The sequence below is a fragment of the Podarcis liolepis genome (assembly GCF_965112155.1).
Source record: "Podarcis liolepis genome assembly, chromosome: 9".
NCBI classification, from domain to species: domain Eukaryota; kingdom Metazoa; phylum Chordata; class Lepidosauria; order Squamata; family Lacertidae; genus Podarcis; species Podarcis liolepis.
Genome location: NC_139564.1, coordinates 60,159,159 through 60,175,030, shown reverse-complemented (window position 1 = coordinate 60,175,030; position 15,872 = coordinate 60,159,159). Strand labels below are relative to the sequence as shown.

At 38.7% G+C, this 15,872-nt stretch overlaps 1 protein-coding gene across 12 annotated transcripts in view; it reads left to right on the top strand.

Moving 5' to 3' along the window:
• FRYL (FRY like transcription coactivator) overlaps positions 1-15,872 on the top strand; it is a 141,050-nt gene that overhangs the window by 80,180 nt on the left and 44,998 nt on the right. For 9 of the 12 annotated variants that reach the window (XR_014515795.1, XM_083459502.1, XM_083459511.1 and 6 more), the window contains 17 exons: positions 391-523; positions 819-926; positions 1,961-2,198; positions 3,442-3,627; positions 3,711-3,797; positions 4,025-4,293; positions 4,919-5,114; positions 5,697-5,821; positions 7,730-7,787; positions 9,012-9,103; positions 10,018-10,190; positions 11,768-11,928; positions 12,647-12,757; positions 13,360-13,514; positions 13,647-13,746; positions 13,979-14,147; positions 15,025-15,284. Coding sequence is in view for 11 of the 12 variants with exons in the window: in XM_083459502.1 (XP_083315628.1) it covers positions 391-523; positions 819-926; positions 1,961-2,198; positions 3,442-3,627; positions 3,711-3,797; positions 4,025-4,293; positions 4,919-5,114; positions 5,697-5,821; positions 7,730-7,787; positions 9,012-9,103; positions 10,018-10,190; positions 11,768-11,928; positions 12,647-12,757; positions 13,360-13,514; positions 13,647-13,746; positions 13,979-14,147; positions 15,025-15,284 (2,621 nt within the window). In the remaining variant the exon portion in view is untranslated. The remainder of the gene's footprint in view (positions 1-390; positions 524-818; positions 927-1,960; positions 2,199-3,441; positions 3,628-3,710; positions 3,798-4,024; positions 4,294-4,918; positions 5,115-5,696; positions 5,822-7,729; positions 7,788-9,011; positions 9,104-10,017; positions 10,191-11,767; positions 11,929-12,646; positions 12,758-13,359; positions 13,515-13,646; positions 13,747-13,978; positions 14,148-15,024; positions 15,285-15,872) is intronic. The other 3 variants (XM_083459503.1, XM_083459508.1, XM_083459504.1) reach the window with 1 other exon arrangement.

The following is a 15,872-nucleotide window of genomic DNA, read 5'->3' as shown; positions in this document are numbered from 1 at the left end:
AAGTACACTACAACTGCAAGAAAAATCTGAGATCCCTGAGAATAGAGAGTTTTATGGCTTCAAGTTGACCTTCAGGACACAAAATTGTATCAGGAACACACCCCACCTAGTTGGAGGGACCTGTGTGGCATCCACAAGTTTTTGTTTGACTACCAAGATATCTCTGTTCTAAAAGATTAGCCTGTCCCAAGGCTAATTTATTTCTCGTTGGAATGTCCTTTATCTTTAAAAAACACCTTACTTGAACTAAGCCTCAGTGGAATTCACCATCAAACGGTGGCTTCAGGATCAATGCAAAAATGAGTATCTAGTATGACTCAAAAAAGGTGAAAGTTAAACTAAAGTACACGGTTGAGGATCAAGCGCTGTTGAACTGTGTTCCCTCTTCAGGAATGTCAATATACTATCCTCAAGTAAGAAAAGCACTGGACAGTATCCTTAGACATCTAGACAAAGAAGTTGGAAGGCCAATGTGCATGACTAGTATTCAGATGTCTAACAAGGAACCGGAAGACATGATCACGTACGTAACAAATTAATCATGCTTATATCTGATTCATTGCAGTACTCCTTATATCTGAAAGAGAGTTGATGCATGATCCTGCATTGTTAAGCATTGTTAGGCTCCACTGTAGTCAACAGGGCTTAGCAGTTCTAGAACTGCGCCTATAGAAATCAAGTTACAATAAAATGTGTATCAGTTTATCATCAAAAATGTTTAAAATCCACAATTGAATTCCTAATGCATGTATCTAATGTGCTAATGAGCTCTATGTCAACTCTCCTTTGATGGTTTTAAACCTGCTTTATTTTCACAGCGGTGAGAGAAAACCGAAAATTGATTTATTTAGAACTTGTATTGCTGCTATCCCAAGGCTAATTCCAGATGGCATGAGCAGAACTGACCTTATTGAACTGCTTGCAAGGTAGAGACTGAACCTTTAATGAGTATTAAAGATGAATTTCAGAAACTGTGGTTAAAATTATCAGTATATTATTTGAATGATTAATATTTTTGCAATAGGGCAGAATAGATTGATTATTGAACCTTTTGGGTGGTCCTCAAAGCTAGTCCTATGCAGAGAAGGCCCATTGAAGTGAATGGACCTGACTGTTATTAAAAGTTACTCAATATTGATCCAGAGTAGATTCTAATGTATAGTTAGCAGGATAAAAACTTAAACACGTTGCAGGATTCCCAAAAAAATAGACCAGAGGCAATTGTATTTCATCTAGTAGAGCTTTACTGCTACTGAAGGCAAATGAGCATGACTGTCACAAATCCAATACATTCAGGATTGGCACTGTCCATAAGAAATCCAGTTACAGCAGACTTAACTTAAACTTACAATAACTTTTAAGAAGTCCAAACCTTAACACTAAGCATACTATGTGCAGAACACCACACCAGAAGGAAAAGAAATAGAAAGTGAAACCCAGGCTCCTTCTGGCCTTACTGTACTTTTATAGTCAGCATGACCTTGACAGAAGAGATAAGAGAACCAGTTTAAGCCAGCTGTATTCAACTTCTCTGAAACCCAAACATCATGAACCTTCTGCTTGTTTCTTTCACGCAGAGAAGCTTCCAGAAGCTTCCCGACCCCTCTTGAATTAATTAGAATAGGAAAGATCTCTACACATCAGATCAATACTTTCTGCACTAAGAAATGCAAACTAACTTGGGTTCATTGATTTTAGTGGGTTTAGTCTGAGTAGGACTTAGTTGAATACAATCCTTTCCACTCAAGGTCTGCAAGGTGGCTTACAGTCTTAATATAAGATTGTCACCGCTTCCCCTGCCTCCTGTCACGGTATGCAATAGTGACTTAGAGGGAGGCCAGGCAGAGCCCCACCACTCTCCCTACTACTGTTGCCGTCCATCTTTCCCATCCTGAACCATGTTTCCGTAATGTGTTAACTCTTCCCTTTAGTTCTAAACAGCAACTTTGGTTCCCCACAGGTTGACAATTCACATGGATGAGGAACTGCGTGCCCTGGCTTTCAATACGTTGCAAGCATTAATGCTGGATTTTCCAGATTGGAGGGAAGATGTTCTGTCAGGATTTGTATATTTTATTGTTCGTGAAGTCACTGATGTTCATCCAACACTTCTGGACAATGCAGTCAAGATGCTAGTGCAGCTAATCAATCAGTGGAAACAAGCAGTCCAAGTGCAAAATAAGAACCAAGAAGCTCAGGTACAACTGTGCTGCACGAAGCTATTGTCAGCACCTATGCCTTAATAAATGCCTCAGTTATTTGGGACTAAGTTGCATTATATTTCACCATTTATCAAAACACCAGTGTCACATGGACTTGTAAAAGGGTAAAAGAGTATTGGGGAATGATTCATAATGAATTGGAAAAAAAATGTTTAAAAGTACTTTCCCAGAGTCCTTTCTGTTTGGGGTAATTCAGACTGAAATTCCCAGGTGTGAAAAAAGGTTATTTATGTATGCCACTACTGCGGCCCATGTTTCGTTAGCCTAAAAATGGAAAACAAACGAGGTCCCAACCAAAAAAGAATGGCAGCTTAAGTTGACAGAATATGTGCAGAATAAGAGAACAAGAACTTTTAAAGTTTAAAGAAGATTGAAAAGTTTTTATTCAATATATGGGAAATAATTGTGTACAGCTGAAAACGCTGGCAGCATTAAGATAAATTCAACAGTGTAAATAAGTTTTGATATATGCAATAATGGAATACTGAATGGTATAGTTTTTAGTAAAATATGCAGGGATTTATGATATGTAAAATGAACCATGGAAAGAGAAGGATGGAAGTGATAGATTTCTTAAGGATGTAAATGAGTACTTTAAATTGTAAAACAGAAAATTCAATAAAAAATTATATCGGGGGGGAAAACCCCCACCAGTGTCACAAAGTTATATTTTCTTCAGATAGAAAAATTACTAGAGACTAGTCAGAATGGAAATACTGGTAAAAATAAGAAAAAGAATGACACAGGTTGTAGACACAGGAATAGCGAAGTAGAAGAAGAAACATGTTACGAAATTTAGGATGAATTTGAATTGTTTAGGAAACAATTTAATATCTTGCTTATAGAAAGGCTTAAAAGCAGTCTTCCACAATATGGTGCATGCCAAATGTTACTTAACTTTACCATGCTGGCTGATGGGAGTTGTAGATCTGGAGGGCACCATGTTAGAAAAGTTTGCTGTAAGGGGTACAGAGATTGCATTCCCCATCCTTTTCCTTTATTCCTTAACTGCTTTGGTACTGCTTGTTTCTTTGATCTTGCTGCTTCTGAGTAGGAGGATCATAGCAATAGTGTAATTAGAGGCAATATTTTGCCTCGCTTTCTGTAGTCCTAGTATACACAGAAAATAAAAATGGAAAGAGTGAGCATATGCGCTAATAATAATTAATACAGATAAATAAGTCCCGTTGAGTTCAGTAACACCTGTTTTTCCTTTTAGCGTGGTGTAGCCAATGGAACAGCTCCTACCCTTCCCTTGGAAAAGAGTCCTTATTCAAGTGTATTCCACGTGGTAGAAGGATTTGCATTGGTCATTCTCTGTAGCCCAAGATCTGCCACTAGACGATTAGCTGTCAGTTGTCTTAAAGAGATAAGGGCCTTGTTCACAGTCCTAGACATTTCTAAGGTAAGCTAATTGCCATATGTACTGAAATGTCTTATCTTAATATTCATTGACTTTGTCATGCAACATGTATTTGTAATTTTTAGGGTGATGAAGAGTTGGCAATAGATGTAATGGACAGACTGAGTTCATCTATTCTTGAAAGTTTCATACATCTCACTGGTGCTGATCAGGTATGGTGGGGTTTTCCCCCCCAAAAAAGAAACTGTTACTCATGGCTAGTGTTGTTGATGTGGGGAGAATCCATGCTGGAGAGGGGGCAGGGGAGGAAAATCCTGTAGCGCACTTGCTAACTTACGGTTAAGAGAGAGGCAGCATTATGTTCTTTCTTAGCCACAAAGGCACACTTTAAATTAAATTCATGTGTACTAAACTGATTTATTTTTGTTTATATACACAGACTACGTTACTGTACTGCCCCAGTTCAATAGATTTACAAACATTAGCTGACTGGAGCTCCTCTCCTATCAGCCATCAGTTTGATGTTGTCAGTCCATCACATATATGGATATTTGCACATGTAACTCAGGGTCAAGACCCTTGGATTATTAGCCTCTCCAGTTTTATGAAACAGGAATATCTTCCAAAGCACTGCCCTACAGCCGTGAGCTATGCCTGGATGTTTGCTTATACCAGACTCCAACTGTTGTCTCCACAGGTTGACATAAAGTAAGTGCCTTTCTTAATATAACTTTTTCTTTCTCTTCTTCTTACAACAGCTATACCACCCTTCATCCAAAGATCATAATATAAAAATACAAAAATACATGCCATAATAACAAACAAAAACAATACCCCCAGTTTCATTCATGAACATGGAAGTCTTGCATTGACATTAGCTTGCTAACATAGGGTTGCCTTACGTCTGGGATCTCCCCGGACCAGTTTTGGTGGGATATGGCAACCCTAGCTAATATTAATTTCTTTTGATAAAGCAATATAAAAACAGAGGACATTCTTGAAAGTATGTGGAAAGCTAGAACAAAATATATATGCACTTTTTAAAAGGTTGAGTCATTATTGGAGTTTATACAGAATTGGGAAAAACTATGGTAGAGGATTTCCCCACTGCAGTCCGGAGAACAGTGTGTAAAGATTTTCTTCGAAGGCTTATCTTATGCCAGACTTCGTAATATGTATGCAGGCAAACTATGCACATTCCTAGTTTTGTGGTATCTTTGTTGAATAATGAGATCATATTAACCAGAGACATTCAGTACATTGCAAGAGCTCTTTAAAAAATAATAACAACAACAATCCATTTTCTTTCCTTTTCTCTTCTTTTTTTCAACAGCAGCCCTATCAATGCCAAGAAAGTAAATACTGCTATAAGCAGCGACTCCTATATTGGGCTCTGGAGAAATTACCTGATTCTTTGCTGCAGTGCAGCAACTTCTGCATCCTCTTCTGCATCTGCAGGTTCTGTTAGATGCTCCCCTCCAGAGACGCTGGCGTCTACTCCAGATAGTGGCTACAGCATTGATTCAAAAGTATGTTCACTCAGTGCTTCTAAGCAACTTGAAAATTTTTGAAGTATCAGAAATGCATAGGCAATGTAATCTGTGATTCCCTTATTTTCATATGATAACAAAAGAAATGGCAAAGTGCAAGGTTGGTTTATTGATCCCGCTCTGAAGCCATCCTCAATCATAAATGGCACTCTTTCCCCCCAAGATTTTATTGTATTTTGTGTTGATTTTAATTGTAAGCTACCCTGTATAGAACATAAGCAGCAGAAGAGCAGGATATAAATTTTCCTATAAGTAAATAAAATAGTAAATATAAAAGCTAGAAGAGTTGATGAAAATAATAAGCAGCAGTCTTTTGGAGTCAAATGAAAGGATGTCTGCATTAGATATAAAGTCATTGTTGACTCATTAATGTAGAAAATTGTGAAGGCTGATGGTCTATTTGGGTTGAAAAATGATTAGAGAAATTTGAGGCCTGTCAAAAGCTGTTAGCAAAAATATTTGAAGCTGACGACTTCTTCTGGACCTCTATTATAATGATATAAACATCATTACAAATTGAATTATGATAAGTAGGTACTGATATTCTCTTTCTGTTTCTAGATAATTGGCGCTCCATCCCCTTCATCCTTGTTTAAGCACATTGTTCCAATGATGCGCTCTGAAAGCATGGAAATTACAGAGTCCCTTGTGCTGGGCCTTGGCAGGACCAGCCCAGGTGCTTTTAGGTAACCATTTTATATTCTTTTCATTTTGGTGTATATTTAGTAGGCCGTTTATAAAGCTCCTAATACTACCTAAAGTAGCACCACACAATATATCACATCACCACACTGTTTTCATTGGTTGTTTCCCAAGGATCTAAAGGCCAAGAAAGGGGAAGGAAGAGGCAGGGCAGAAAAGGAGAGCACTCATGTCTGTAGTAAATGACATGGGCAGGTTAAAGCAAGGCCTTGGTGGCAGAGAAAGAAGGGTCTCTGTGTTTCACAGTTTCTCCACTAAGCAGAGGAAAGTGGTAGTTTAAAAGAGCGGCAGGGTTGAAGAAACACTGAGAGGAAAAAAGTGGTTTTAAACAACAGCAGAATTTTTGAGTAAAGCAAAAATAGAGATACACTACAGTGAAAATTGTGGTTTTAAACAATAGCAGAAGCTTGAATAAAGCAGCGTTGGAGAGGCACTGAGGGTTTTTATATTAAAAAACAGTCTTAACAAGGAAAAATACACATCAGAGCATTTCCCAACTCTCGTTGTACTCAAAACTTGTTTAAAACAGCCCCTTTTCTCCTCTCAGTCTCTTTCCACCTCTACTTTACTCAAACTTCTACCTATTCCATTTCTTAGCTGCCTCGTGGGAGGGAGATAACAGATGCAGAGTCCTCAAATAGTCAATAATAACTTCACATGATGTATTTCACTCCGTGTATTATGCATTGTCTTTAACATGAATCCCTCAACTGAGTGTAATAATTCAGAACAGGTATTTTATTAACATGCAAACACTCATATGTACATCAACTGAATTGAACCTTCTTTAAATGAAAAAGCTGACTGACCAGCTTGATACTAAGATGTTTTAAGATGAATAGAAACATACATAATCACTGAATGTATGTGCAAAGCAGGGCTGCAAAATAGACAATATAAATAGCTTCAAGAATAGGCTTGGGAAAATGAAAAGTGAGTACTAGCATGAGATGGGAAGGAGTTAATATGGAAGTGGGTGGGGTTGGTGAGCAAATCGAGCAGAGTTGCCCCCTGCTTGCATTTAAAAATAGTACTATAAATTGGGAGACACTGCCAGCACTTTGTGATGGCTGAAAGATTGTATTGGTTAGCATGCAATTTGTCTCCTATATATCCTATATATCCTATTGATTCATGACTCTTCTTGTACAAAAAGTAAGACAGTGTAGGATTTCTGAGTTTTACGATGATGATTGGTTGACTGTTTTGGAGAGCCACTATTTGCATGCTTAGATTGACTTCTGTAAGGTTCTCAAAGTCTGTGAAGTAGATAGTAGATGATAATACCATCAGCATAAGAGGATTCCAGTACTATTGGATGTTAGTCTGTATGTGCATGTTTTTAGAAACTTCTCGCCATTGGGAAAAGCAACGGAATCCCTGGATTTAGAAATCTGCTATATTTTGTCAAACATAGTTGAATATCTAAATTACATTCAATTCCCCCCTTGCTTGTGTTAGTCATGCACTTCTCATATAAGCTGTACATCTCACTACTTGTCACCACTAGAATTCTAGATCACTGGGCTATTCTCTTCACTGTCTATAGTAGGCAGGCTCTTTCCTAGAACAAAAGACTGGGCGCCTACAATAGGCAACATCTTCCACTTCCTGCATCGATCCAGTCTTTCTTCTGCCTCCTCTGAGAACAGGGTCAGATTTCTGGGTCTGCTTTGGCTAGCAACGCAGAAAAGTATTTAAAATCTTTAAAAATACTTTAATGAAAATTCACAATATAGATATAGATAGATATGTTCCTAAGGTTACCATAAGCGATTTTAAATACCTGTATCAAAGCATAAACTGATATCTGAATGTGCCTGCTTGTAATATTTGGAGACATAATTACTGATTTTACAGTATTCTCATGATGATTTGTAATTTTCTTCCAGGGAATTAATAGAAGAGTTGCATCCTATAATTAAAGAAGCACTTGAAAGAAGGCCAGAGGTAATCATAAAATCATAGAATAATAGAATTGGAAGGGACCCCAAGGGTCATTTCGTCCAGCTCCCTGCAATGCAGGAATCTCAGCTAAAGCATCCATGACAGATGGCTATCCAACCTCTGATTAAAAATCTCTAAGGAAGGAGAGTCCACAACCTCCTGGGGAGGACTGTTCCACTATTGAACAGCTCTTACTGTCAGGAGGTTTTTCCATATGTTTACTCAGAATCTCCTCTCTTTTAACTTGAAGCCATTGGTTCGAGTCTTACCATCCAGAGCAGGAGAAAACAAGCTTGCCTATGAGATTTTACATGGAGTTACGCATCCATACACAAAGCAGATGTTTGAATGTGGCTTGAGTTTTCTTCATTTGCACAGCAGGGACAAATTGTATGCTTAGGGAAAACTCAAATTTCCTGTTCACTTGAGTGACAGACATTGCTATTCTTATTTTTACTACCTGTCACAGTTGAGACTGTTGTGATGACTGTGTAGTAATATATAATGTGGGTGCATTTCTGCTGTATGACATTTAAATTATCGTAATCTTGTTCCATAGCTGTGCTTAGGCGCTAGCATAGATCAAATAGACTGATTAAGTCGAGCTTCTAGTCAACTGTGCTGGAGGTTACTACTGTGACAAGTTTCTCTTTTATTATATTACTGCTAGGCTGTACAAGTGACTTTTGAGCTCTGAGAGTTCTGCATCAGGAACTTTGATTGAAAATCTCCCTTTAACACTTTCCAAGAGAGGAGCTGTGCACAGTATCTATTTCCCATGTGCCATTTGTTGGATGAGCTTAAGATAAATACTTCCTTGGACATGTCTGAGTTTTGTTGGATTTGTAATTATTGTGCCACCCTCTTTGTCAATAGTGAATAGGCAGTAAGAGCCCATCCTGGCAAAGTTTCATGCTAAATGTTAAAAAAGTATTATCCGAACATATCTTGGAAACCTAGTAGCAAATATAAGCAGACATATCTAGTCGTTCTGGTAGTATAAAAAACACGTTGCAAAATAGCATATCGCTTTGAAATTCTAATGCCAGGAAATAGCAATATCAAGGGAAGATTGCAATTGTCAACATAGTGCTTCATTTAGTTTGTCTTTGTCCAGCTAGGAAATAAATGCCCCAAATGGCATATTATCTAAAACAGGTGTTTTGAAGCCTTCTGTCATATTCAGTTGTAATTTAACTGTGCTGCTCTATTTATCTTTCCTGACAGAACATGAAACGGCGCAGGCGTCGAGATATTTTACGTGTACAGCTTGTACGGATATTTGAACTGTTGGCAGATGCTGGTGTCATTAGTCACAGGTAAGCACAAAGTTTCTGAATAGGATTCTGCCAAATGCGACTAGGTTTAGCTGCAGTACTAACATGCTGCAAAGTGAAGCCCAAACCTACCTATGGCATCTGGGTGCAGGGAAAGGAGGATACCTTCCTCTCTTTGTGTGTGTGAGTGTGAGCTCAGAGCATAGGTATAGGCATGGGATGTGCAAGTGTAAAAGTTGCATATACCTTCAGTGTACGAAGCAATATATATACATCCCATGTCTATTAGTATCTCATGCAGGTAAGATGAAATCAAGTGAGAGTTGAGCTCCCCCAAGTGGTTGAAGGCAGAAATCACTGTTAAAGTTAAAGAAGCTTTTGTGTTTCATTGCCCTTTAAGATCAGTTTTTATTTCTGCCTTCACCTGGGTGGTTGTATAGTGACTGTGTTATATTAGTCTATCATTTCCTGTGTGTGCCTCAACCCTTCTCATTTTCCCGACATTTTTTCTAGCTCTTTTTTGTTTTGTTTTGTTTTTGAAGCCTATACATTCCCCCTGATCTGGTCGGCTCACTACTCTGGCCAGATGTTCACCCCATTTTCCCCCAGGCCAAGCTATTCAGAAACAGGGCAGAGTGGGAAGCCCACCTTTGGTGATTACCTTCACCAAAAGGAGATGAGCTTTCTATATGTCTTGTACTAAGGCATGCAGAACAGCTCAACGTACTGTGGTCATAGTTGCTTTGCATAGTACTAAAGAATATGCTTGGCAAAAAATGACATCTGAATGGTTTTAGTTGCAGAGGTGCAGCTTATAGGATTCAAATGCTTGGTAGCTCAAATATTTCCTACCCAATGCTCTCTGTCTCTTAGAAAACGTTTTCTGAAACTTTGGGAATGTTTACAATTCCAGAAGACTGTGTTTTCATATGTATATCTTGTAATTTTCTTTATAGTGCAAGTGGTGGCCTTGATAATGAAACACATTCCCTCAACAACACTTTATTGGAGTATGTGGATCTAACAAGGCAACTCCTAGAAGCAGAAAATGAAAAGGACTCTGACACACTGAAAGATATCCGATGCCATTTTAGTGCCTTAGTGGCAAATATCATTCAGAATGTTCCAGGTATTCAGAAAAGGTTTCATATTGATTCCATTTTAGTACAATCAAGCCTAAATAAAGGTCATGCTCATAAGTAATTGTGCTTTTATTTCTTCATTTGAGGAGTGTGCTAATGATCGTAAAAATCTTGCTCTTCCAAGTTTACTATATTTTAAAATTATCCATTCCAGTTCAGCTTTCCATTGGTTGCATTCACATGTAGTGGTAAGTTAATAAACCATGGTTTGCGCTGATGCATGAAGCCCAGTCACTTATCTCATTGCTTCACACAAATTAGGAAGATGATACTTTGTATTACAGCCAAACCTGGGATAGTGGCTCGTTTGTCTCTAACAAACCAAGGTTTGTTAGCCAATCTAATAGGGTTGCCATATTTCAAACAATGAAAATCTGGACAGAAATGTTTGTTTGTTGAGCTATTTTTCAAATTGATGAACTTTTTTGGCGACATCGCAAAGAACCCCACTGCTGTTTTTGAGCTGTTTTTATGGGGAAATGGCAAAAAACGCCACTGCCGACAATAGCCCAGATTTTCCCAGATATTTTGCTGATTTCCTCCCAGATACTGCTGCTGATTGCAGTACAGTGATACCTCGGTTTTCGAACGTCTCCATTGACTAATGTTTTGGTTTTCGAACGCCGTAAACCCAGAAATAAATGCTTCCGGTTTCGAACTTGCCTTGGAAGTTGAACGGCTTCTGCTGAGTGTATATGTTATTCTCAATTTTATCTATTAAATTTGCAGGCCGCCCTTTGTGCCTCGGTTTTCAAACATTTCAGAATGGATTACATTTGAAAACCGAGGTACTACTGTATTCTGGATATGTCCAGGAAATCACACATATGGCAACCCTAAATCTAAGCTCAGTGACTCCTTTTTCTAGCTGTAGATACTTTCCTCAGAGGGGATGTTACACATATATCCAAACCACCTGTCCTCTTTCCAACCGTCTCTCTATCTGAGCATTCTCTTAGAAACAACTGCTTTTATTTTGCTGTCTCCACCCCCTTTGGCTTGGTAGCCAATCAGAGAGATGCTCCATCACTCTGGCAGAGTTCTGAGGACCAGGCTCTGATCTAGCTCATCTGTCCGTCACAAATGCCTTACAGCTGTGTTGGATGATGGGAGTTAGCATTCAAGACCAAGGTTTGCTGCCGATTACTGTTAGATGCAAACAAGACCCTAGAAAAGGCCTAGCTACAATTGCTGCCGCAGAGTTTGCATTCAGTGAAAGTGTAAAGGCAGTAGGCACTCATTTTTCAAGTCAACTCAAAGGCATTTTGTTCCTTGTCTTCATCTATATATTTAACTTCTCCATTCTCTCCTGAGGTTACACATTGTAAAGATATGTTGGTTTATCTATCTCTTGGGTAAGGAATGTTACATTTCTGCATAGAACAGTCTAAGGCACAGCTTTGATTTGATGACAGTAAAGAATAGAAGGCAACCCTGGTTCAGAGAGTTCACCTTTATGTTTGTTCATTTCTTAAAAGACAAGCTAAGTTTTTGTTGTCTATCGTTGGCATATTTGGTTTATGTAAAAGGATTTTTGTTTTGTTCATCTGTGTTGCTTTTGTAGTTCACCAGAGAAGAAGTGTCTTTCCACAGCAGAGCCTCCGACACAGCCTCTTTATGTTGTTCAGTCACTGGGCAGGACCTTTCAGCATCATGTTTACTCCTCTGGACAGATATAGTGATAGAAACATGCAAATAAACAGACATCAGTACTGTGCATTAAAGGTAACACTCTTAAGAACATATTTTACCAACATATATTTACTAATAGTGATATTTCATCAGCTGCCATATCATTAGCTTTGATTTCAAGATTGTGATAACCTGCACTCGCACCTAAAACATTAATGTTCCCATATGTTTGTAGTTGCTGCAACTTGTCCTCAGGCAACAGTTACACTAAATGACAAGGATCTAGAGAATCAGCCTTCTGTGTAAATAGTTTAATGTTCTCAACTTACACAGAAAAAGAATGTTTCACTTTTATTAGTCCTTGGAATAAAATCCAGAGGGTTGTCTACTCAGAATAGACTCGTTGAAATTACTGGACTCAAGTTAGTAATTTCAGTAGGTCTGAGTAGGACTAACATTAGCTACATCTAGGGTTGCCATATTTCAAGAGGTAAAAATCTGGGCACAGAAAGTTGATGAGCTTTTTTAGGACAATCGCCCGATAGCCCCACTGCCAAGCCCAACCTGACCATGCCAGAGCCAGAGCCCAGGCGAACAGAGCCAGAGCTGCCTGCACACAATTTTTATTTTTATTTTACCCCAAATCCAGGACATTTGCTTTAAAATGTAAAATTCCCCCTGGATGGGCATGTAGGACCCTCAAAAGAGGACATGTGCAGGAATTCCCAGACACATGGCAACCCTACTACAACCCTAGTTTGTTTTTTTAAAGTAAAACAATAACAACCTCTTTTATCCCATTTCTTTAAAGGCTATGTCTGCTGTACTTTGTTGTGGCCCTGTTGCAGATAATGTAGGTCTCTCATCAGACGGCTATTTGTATAAATGGCTGGATAATATTTTGGATTCGCAGGATAAGAAGGTAATGTATAAGCACCAGTGACCTTAAAAAGAGTGGTTTGTAGTCAGATAATCTGTGGCTGAGATTTCAGGAACCTGCAAAATGTATAGTTCCTTCTCTTGCCACACTAAAACAGTGGTGTAGCGTGGGTTGTCAGCACCCGGGGCAAGGCAAGTAATTTGCGCCCCCTAACCCATGGATTTGTGCCCCCTAACCCGTGGATTTGCGCCCCCTAACCCTAACCCCCAGATGTTGCGCCCGGTGCGGCCGGCCCCCCCTGCACCCCCCACGCTACGCCACTGCACTAAAATTAGTCCGGCAAATTTAAAGACGAGTTAGATCTGCTAAGAGAGTTAAAAGACAATGGAGGGGGGTGTCAGCTATAATTTATCAATGTAAAAGGTAACATCCTTACAATATCAATTCATCTAACCACTGACTTGACATTGGAAAAGGCAAAACGCTTTTGTAAATTAATTCCAGAAACCTTTATTATCAGTCTACTTATTTTTAAAAGCTTTACTGCTGGAAATGGGTAGATAAAATTTCTGTAGTTCTTGTTCAGTTAATAACTTAAAACTGTTGGTTGCAACTCTTGAGTTTTTTTCTTGTATTGTTTTTAGGTTCATCAGCTTGGCTGTGAGGCAGTTATGTTGCTGTTGGAACTCAACCCCGACCAGAGTAACCTCATGTACTGGGCTGTAGATCGCTGCTATACAGGCTCTAAGCGGGTGGCAGCTGGATGCTTTAAAGCCATAGCCAGTGTATTCCAAAACAGGTATTAGATAAAGTTACAGCACGGGGGGGGGGGGGGGGAATCAGTTAAGATGGATGTTACTATTTTTTAAATGTTAATTTGCTTGTTCATTTTAAGCATCTCAAAGTGGTTTGTGCTTCATTTTCTTTACAGGGATTACCAATGTGACACAGTTACTCTTCTCAATCTTATATTATTTAAAGCAGCTGACTCTTCTAGGGCTATCTACGAAGTTGCTATGCAGCTCTTACAGGTATGTATGAAAGGCTTTTAGAAAATTAAGATCTATAAGTGTTTGAGATTGATTATTTATAATATTGTTGCATAATGTTAACATGGTAACAAATATCAGTATTCCGACCCCGACCTAATACAAGATGTCCGATTGGTATTCTATGAATGAACAATGTTTATTGTTTAAAATAATATTCTTCGTTGTTGAATTAATATCCCAAGGCAATTTTTTGTACATCTTATTTTTCTAGATTTTAGAGCCGAAGATGTTTCGCTATGCTCATAAACTTGAGGTTCAAAGAACAGATGGGATATTGAGCCAGCCTTCGCCTTTGCCACATTTGTACTCTGTGTCCTATTATCAACTTTCTGAAGAATTAGCAAGGACATACCCAGAATTAACACTTGCAATATTTTCAGGTATATTAGAACATTTGCCGATGCTAGGATGTTTGTTTTTAGGAAACGTTAAACTTATCTGAATACATTTTACTGTGCTTTCAAGCTCTCTTTGACTTTCTTTATTGTTAAAAGTAGTCTTACTGATTTCTGATAGCATAGCACAGTCCCAATTGTGCATTATTTTAGTGTAGCAAGTCATTGGCCTGCTTTGAAGTGAAACTCATGCCTCAACTTAACAAGCAAGATAAGATTTGAGGATTCTCCCTTTGGTCTCTAATTGGTATTTGGCTTTGAGCAAAGGCAGGAAATGAAGATTCGAAGGAGTGAATGAGCACCAACAATTTCCCTTATTTCAGTGTTTCCTGCCTTCGATCTGTAAGGAGTATCAAATCCTGACACTTAAGAAGGAAGGCTTTTAATGGTAACACAAATTATTCCTTTTGCCCATGTGCACAGTCCCTTTGATCATCCTGTTTCATTCAATTTGGGAAACTTATTACTAGCTTATTACTTATAGACTTCTGGTTTAATTGCAGGTCACACAAAGGAGCTGTGTGTATGGTCAAATGCTTTTTTATATCTCTCAGCCTGTTAAGTCAATGTTTGATTGTCTAAAGCATAAGCCCTTGTACTTTCCCACTAGTTTTGCACAGCTGCCTTTTCTCTCTAGAGGCAGGAATTCATACAAATGAGACCGCATCTTTTTTCATATGACCATGACTGTTGATCTAAGCCTCCTACCAGTATGATTAAAGCACATAATTCTCCTTACTGCTTCTGTTCAGTCTAGTAGTTCACATTTTTCAGCATGGGTTTCTGCAGTTAAGAAATCGAACAAAAATGCATCTTTTCTCATAACACACAGATTTGTTTGTCTTTTAATTATTGAATATAGAGGTAAGCCAGAGAATTCAAATGGCACACCCCTCTGGAAGACAGGTGATGCTACACTATCTTCTACCGTGGATGAATAATATTGAATTGGTGGATCTGAAACCTTTGCCCACAATTCGGCGACAAGATGAAGATGAAGAGGATTCCTTGAAAGATAGAGAGCTGATGGTGAACAGCAGGCGCTGGCTAAGAGGCGAAGGTTGGGGATCACCACAGGCTTCTGCTTTGGTTTTAAACAACCTCATGTATATGACAGCAAAGGTAAACTAAAGGGTTGGGTCTTAAGTGGATTTCCCTTTTTGAGGTGATACAGTTGCTAGTAGGAATGCTAGTACTGGATACTGAACTTCACTGTGTAACTCAAATCACTGATGTTTCACACTTTCAATTGCAAAATTGTTCTAAAAGTTACAGAGGAGTTGCAATAGGCTAAAACTTACTTTGAGAAAGTTCATTAGTATATCATAGTGCTGCTAATTTGCATGGTGAGCTATCTCCCAGTGGTTCAAGCTTAGGGACCCATCCTTCCCCCACCTAAACCACTAAATATGATTTCTTTCTCCATCCAAGACAGGTTGACTGCTCAGGAGCACATCTGGCTTGTCTGGGCTAAGCTTCAATTTGTTTGCCTTCATCTAGATTCAGAACGTGGATTTAGATAGAAAGGGTGGGGAGATAAGCACAGATATGCTTTTGCATGCACATCCCATTCTTGTGCTACCCTTTTGCTGCTGTCTTCTCAGTGTGCCAAAATATGCCAGAACTTTTTCAGTTGAACCATCATTTCCAGTTTCATTCACATTGGAAAAACTGGTTACCAGCTTTGAAACATGCCAGAAACTATAATTA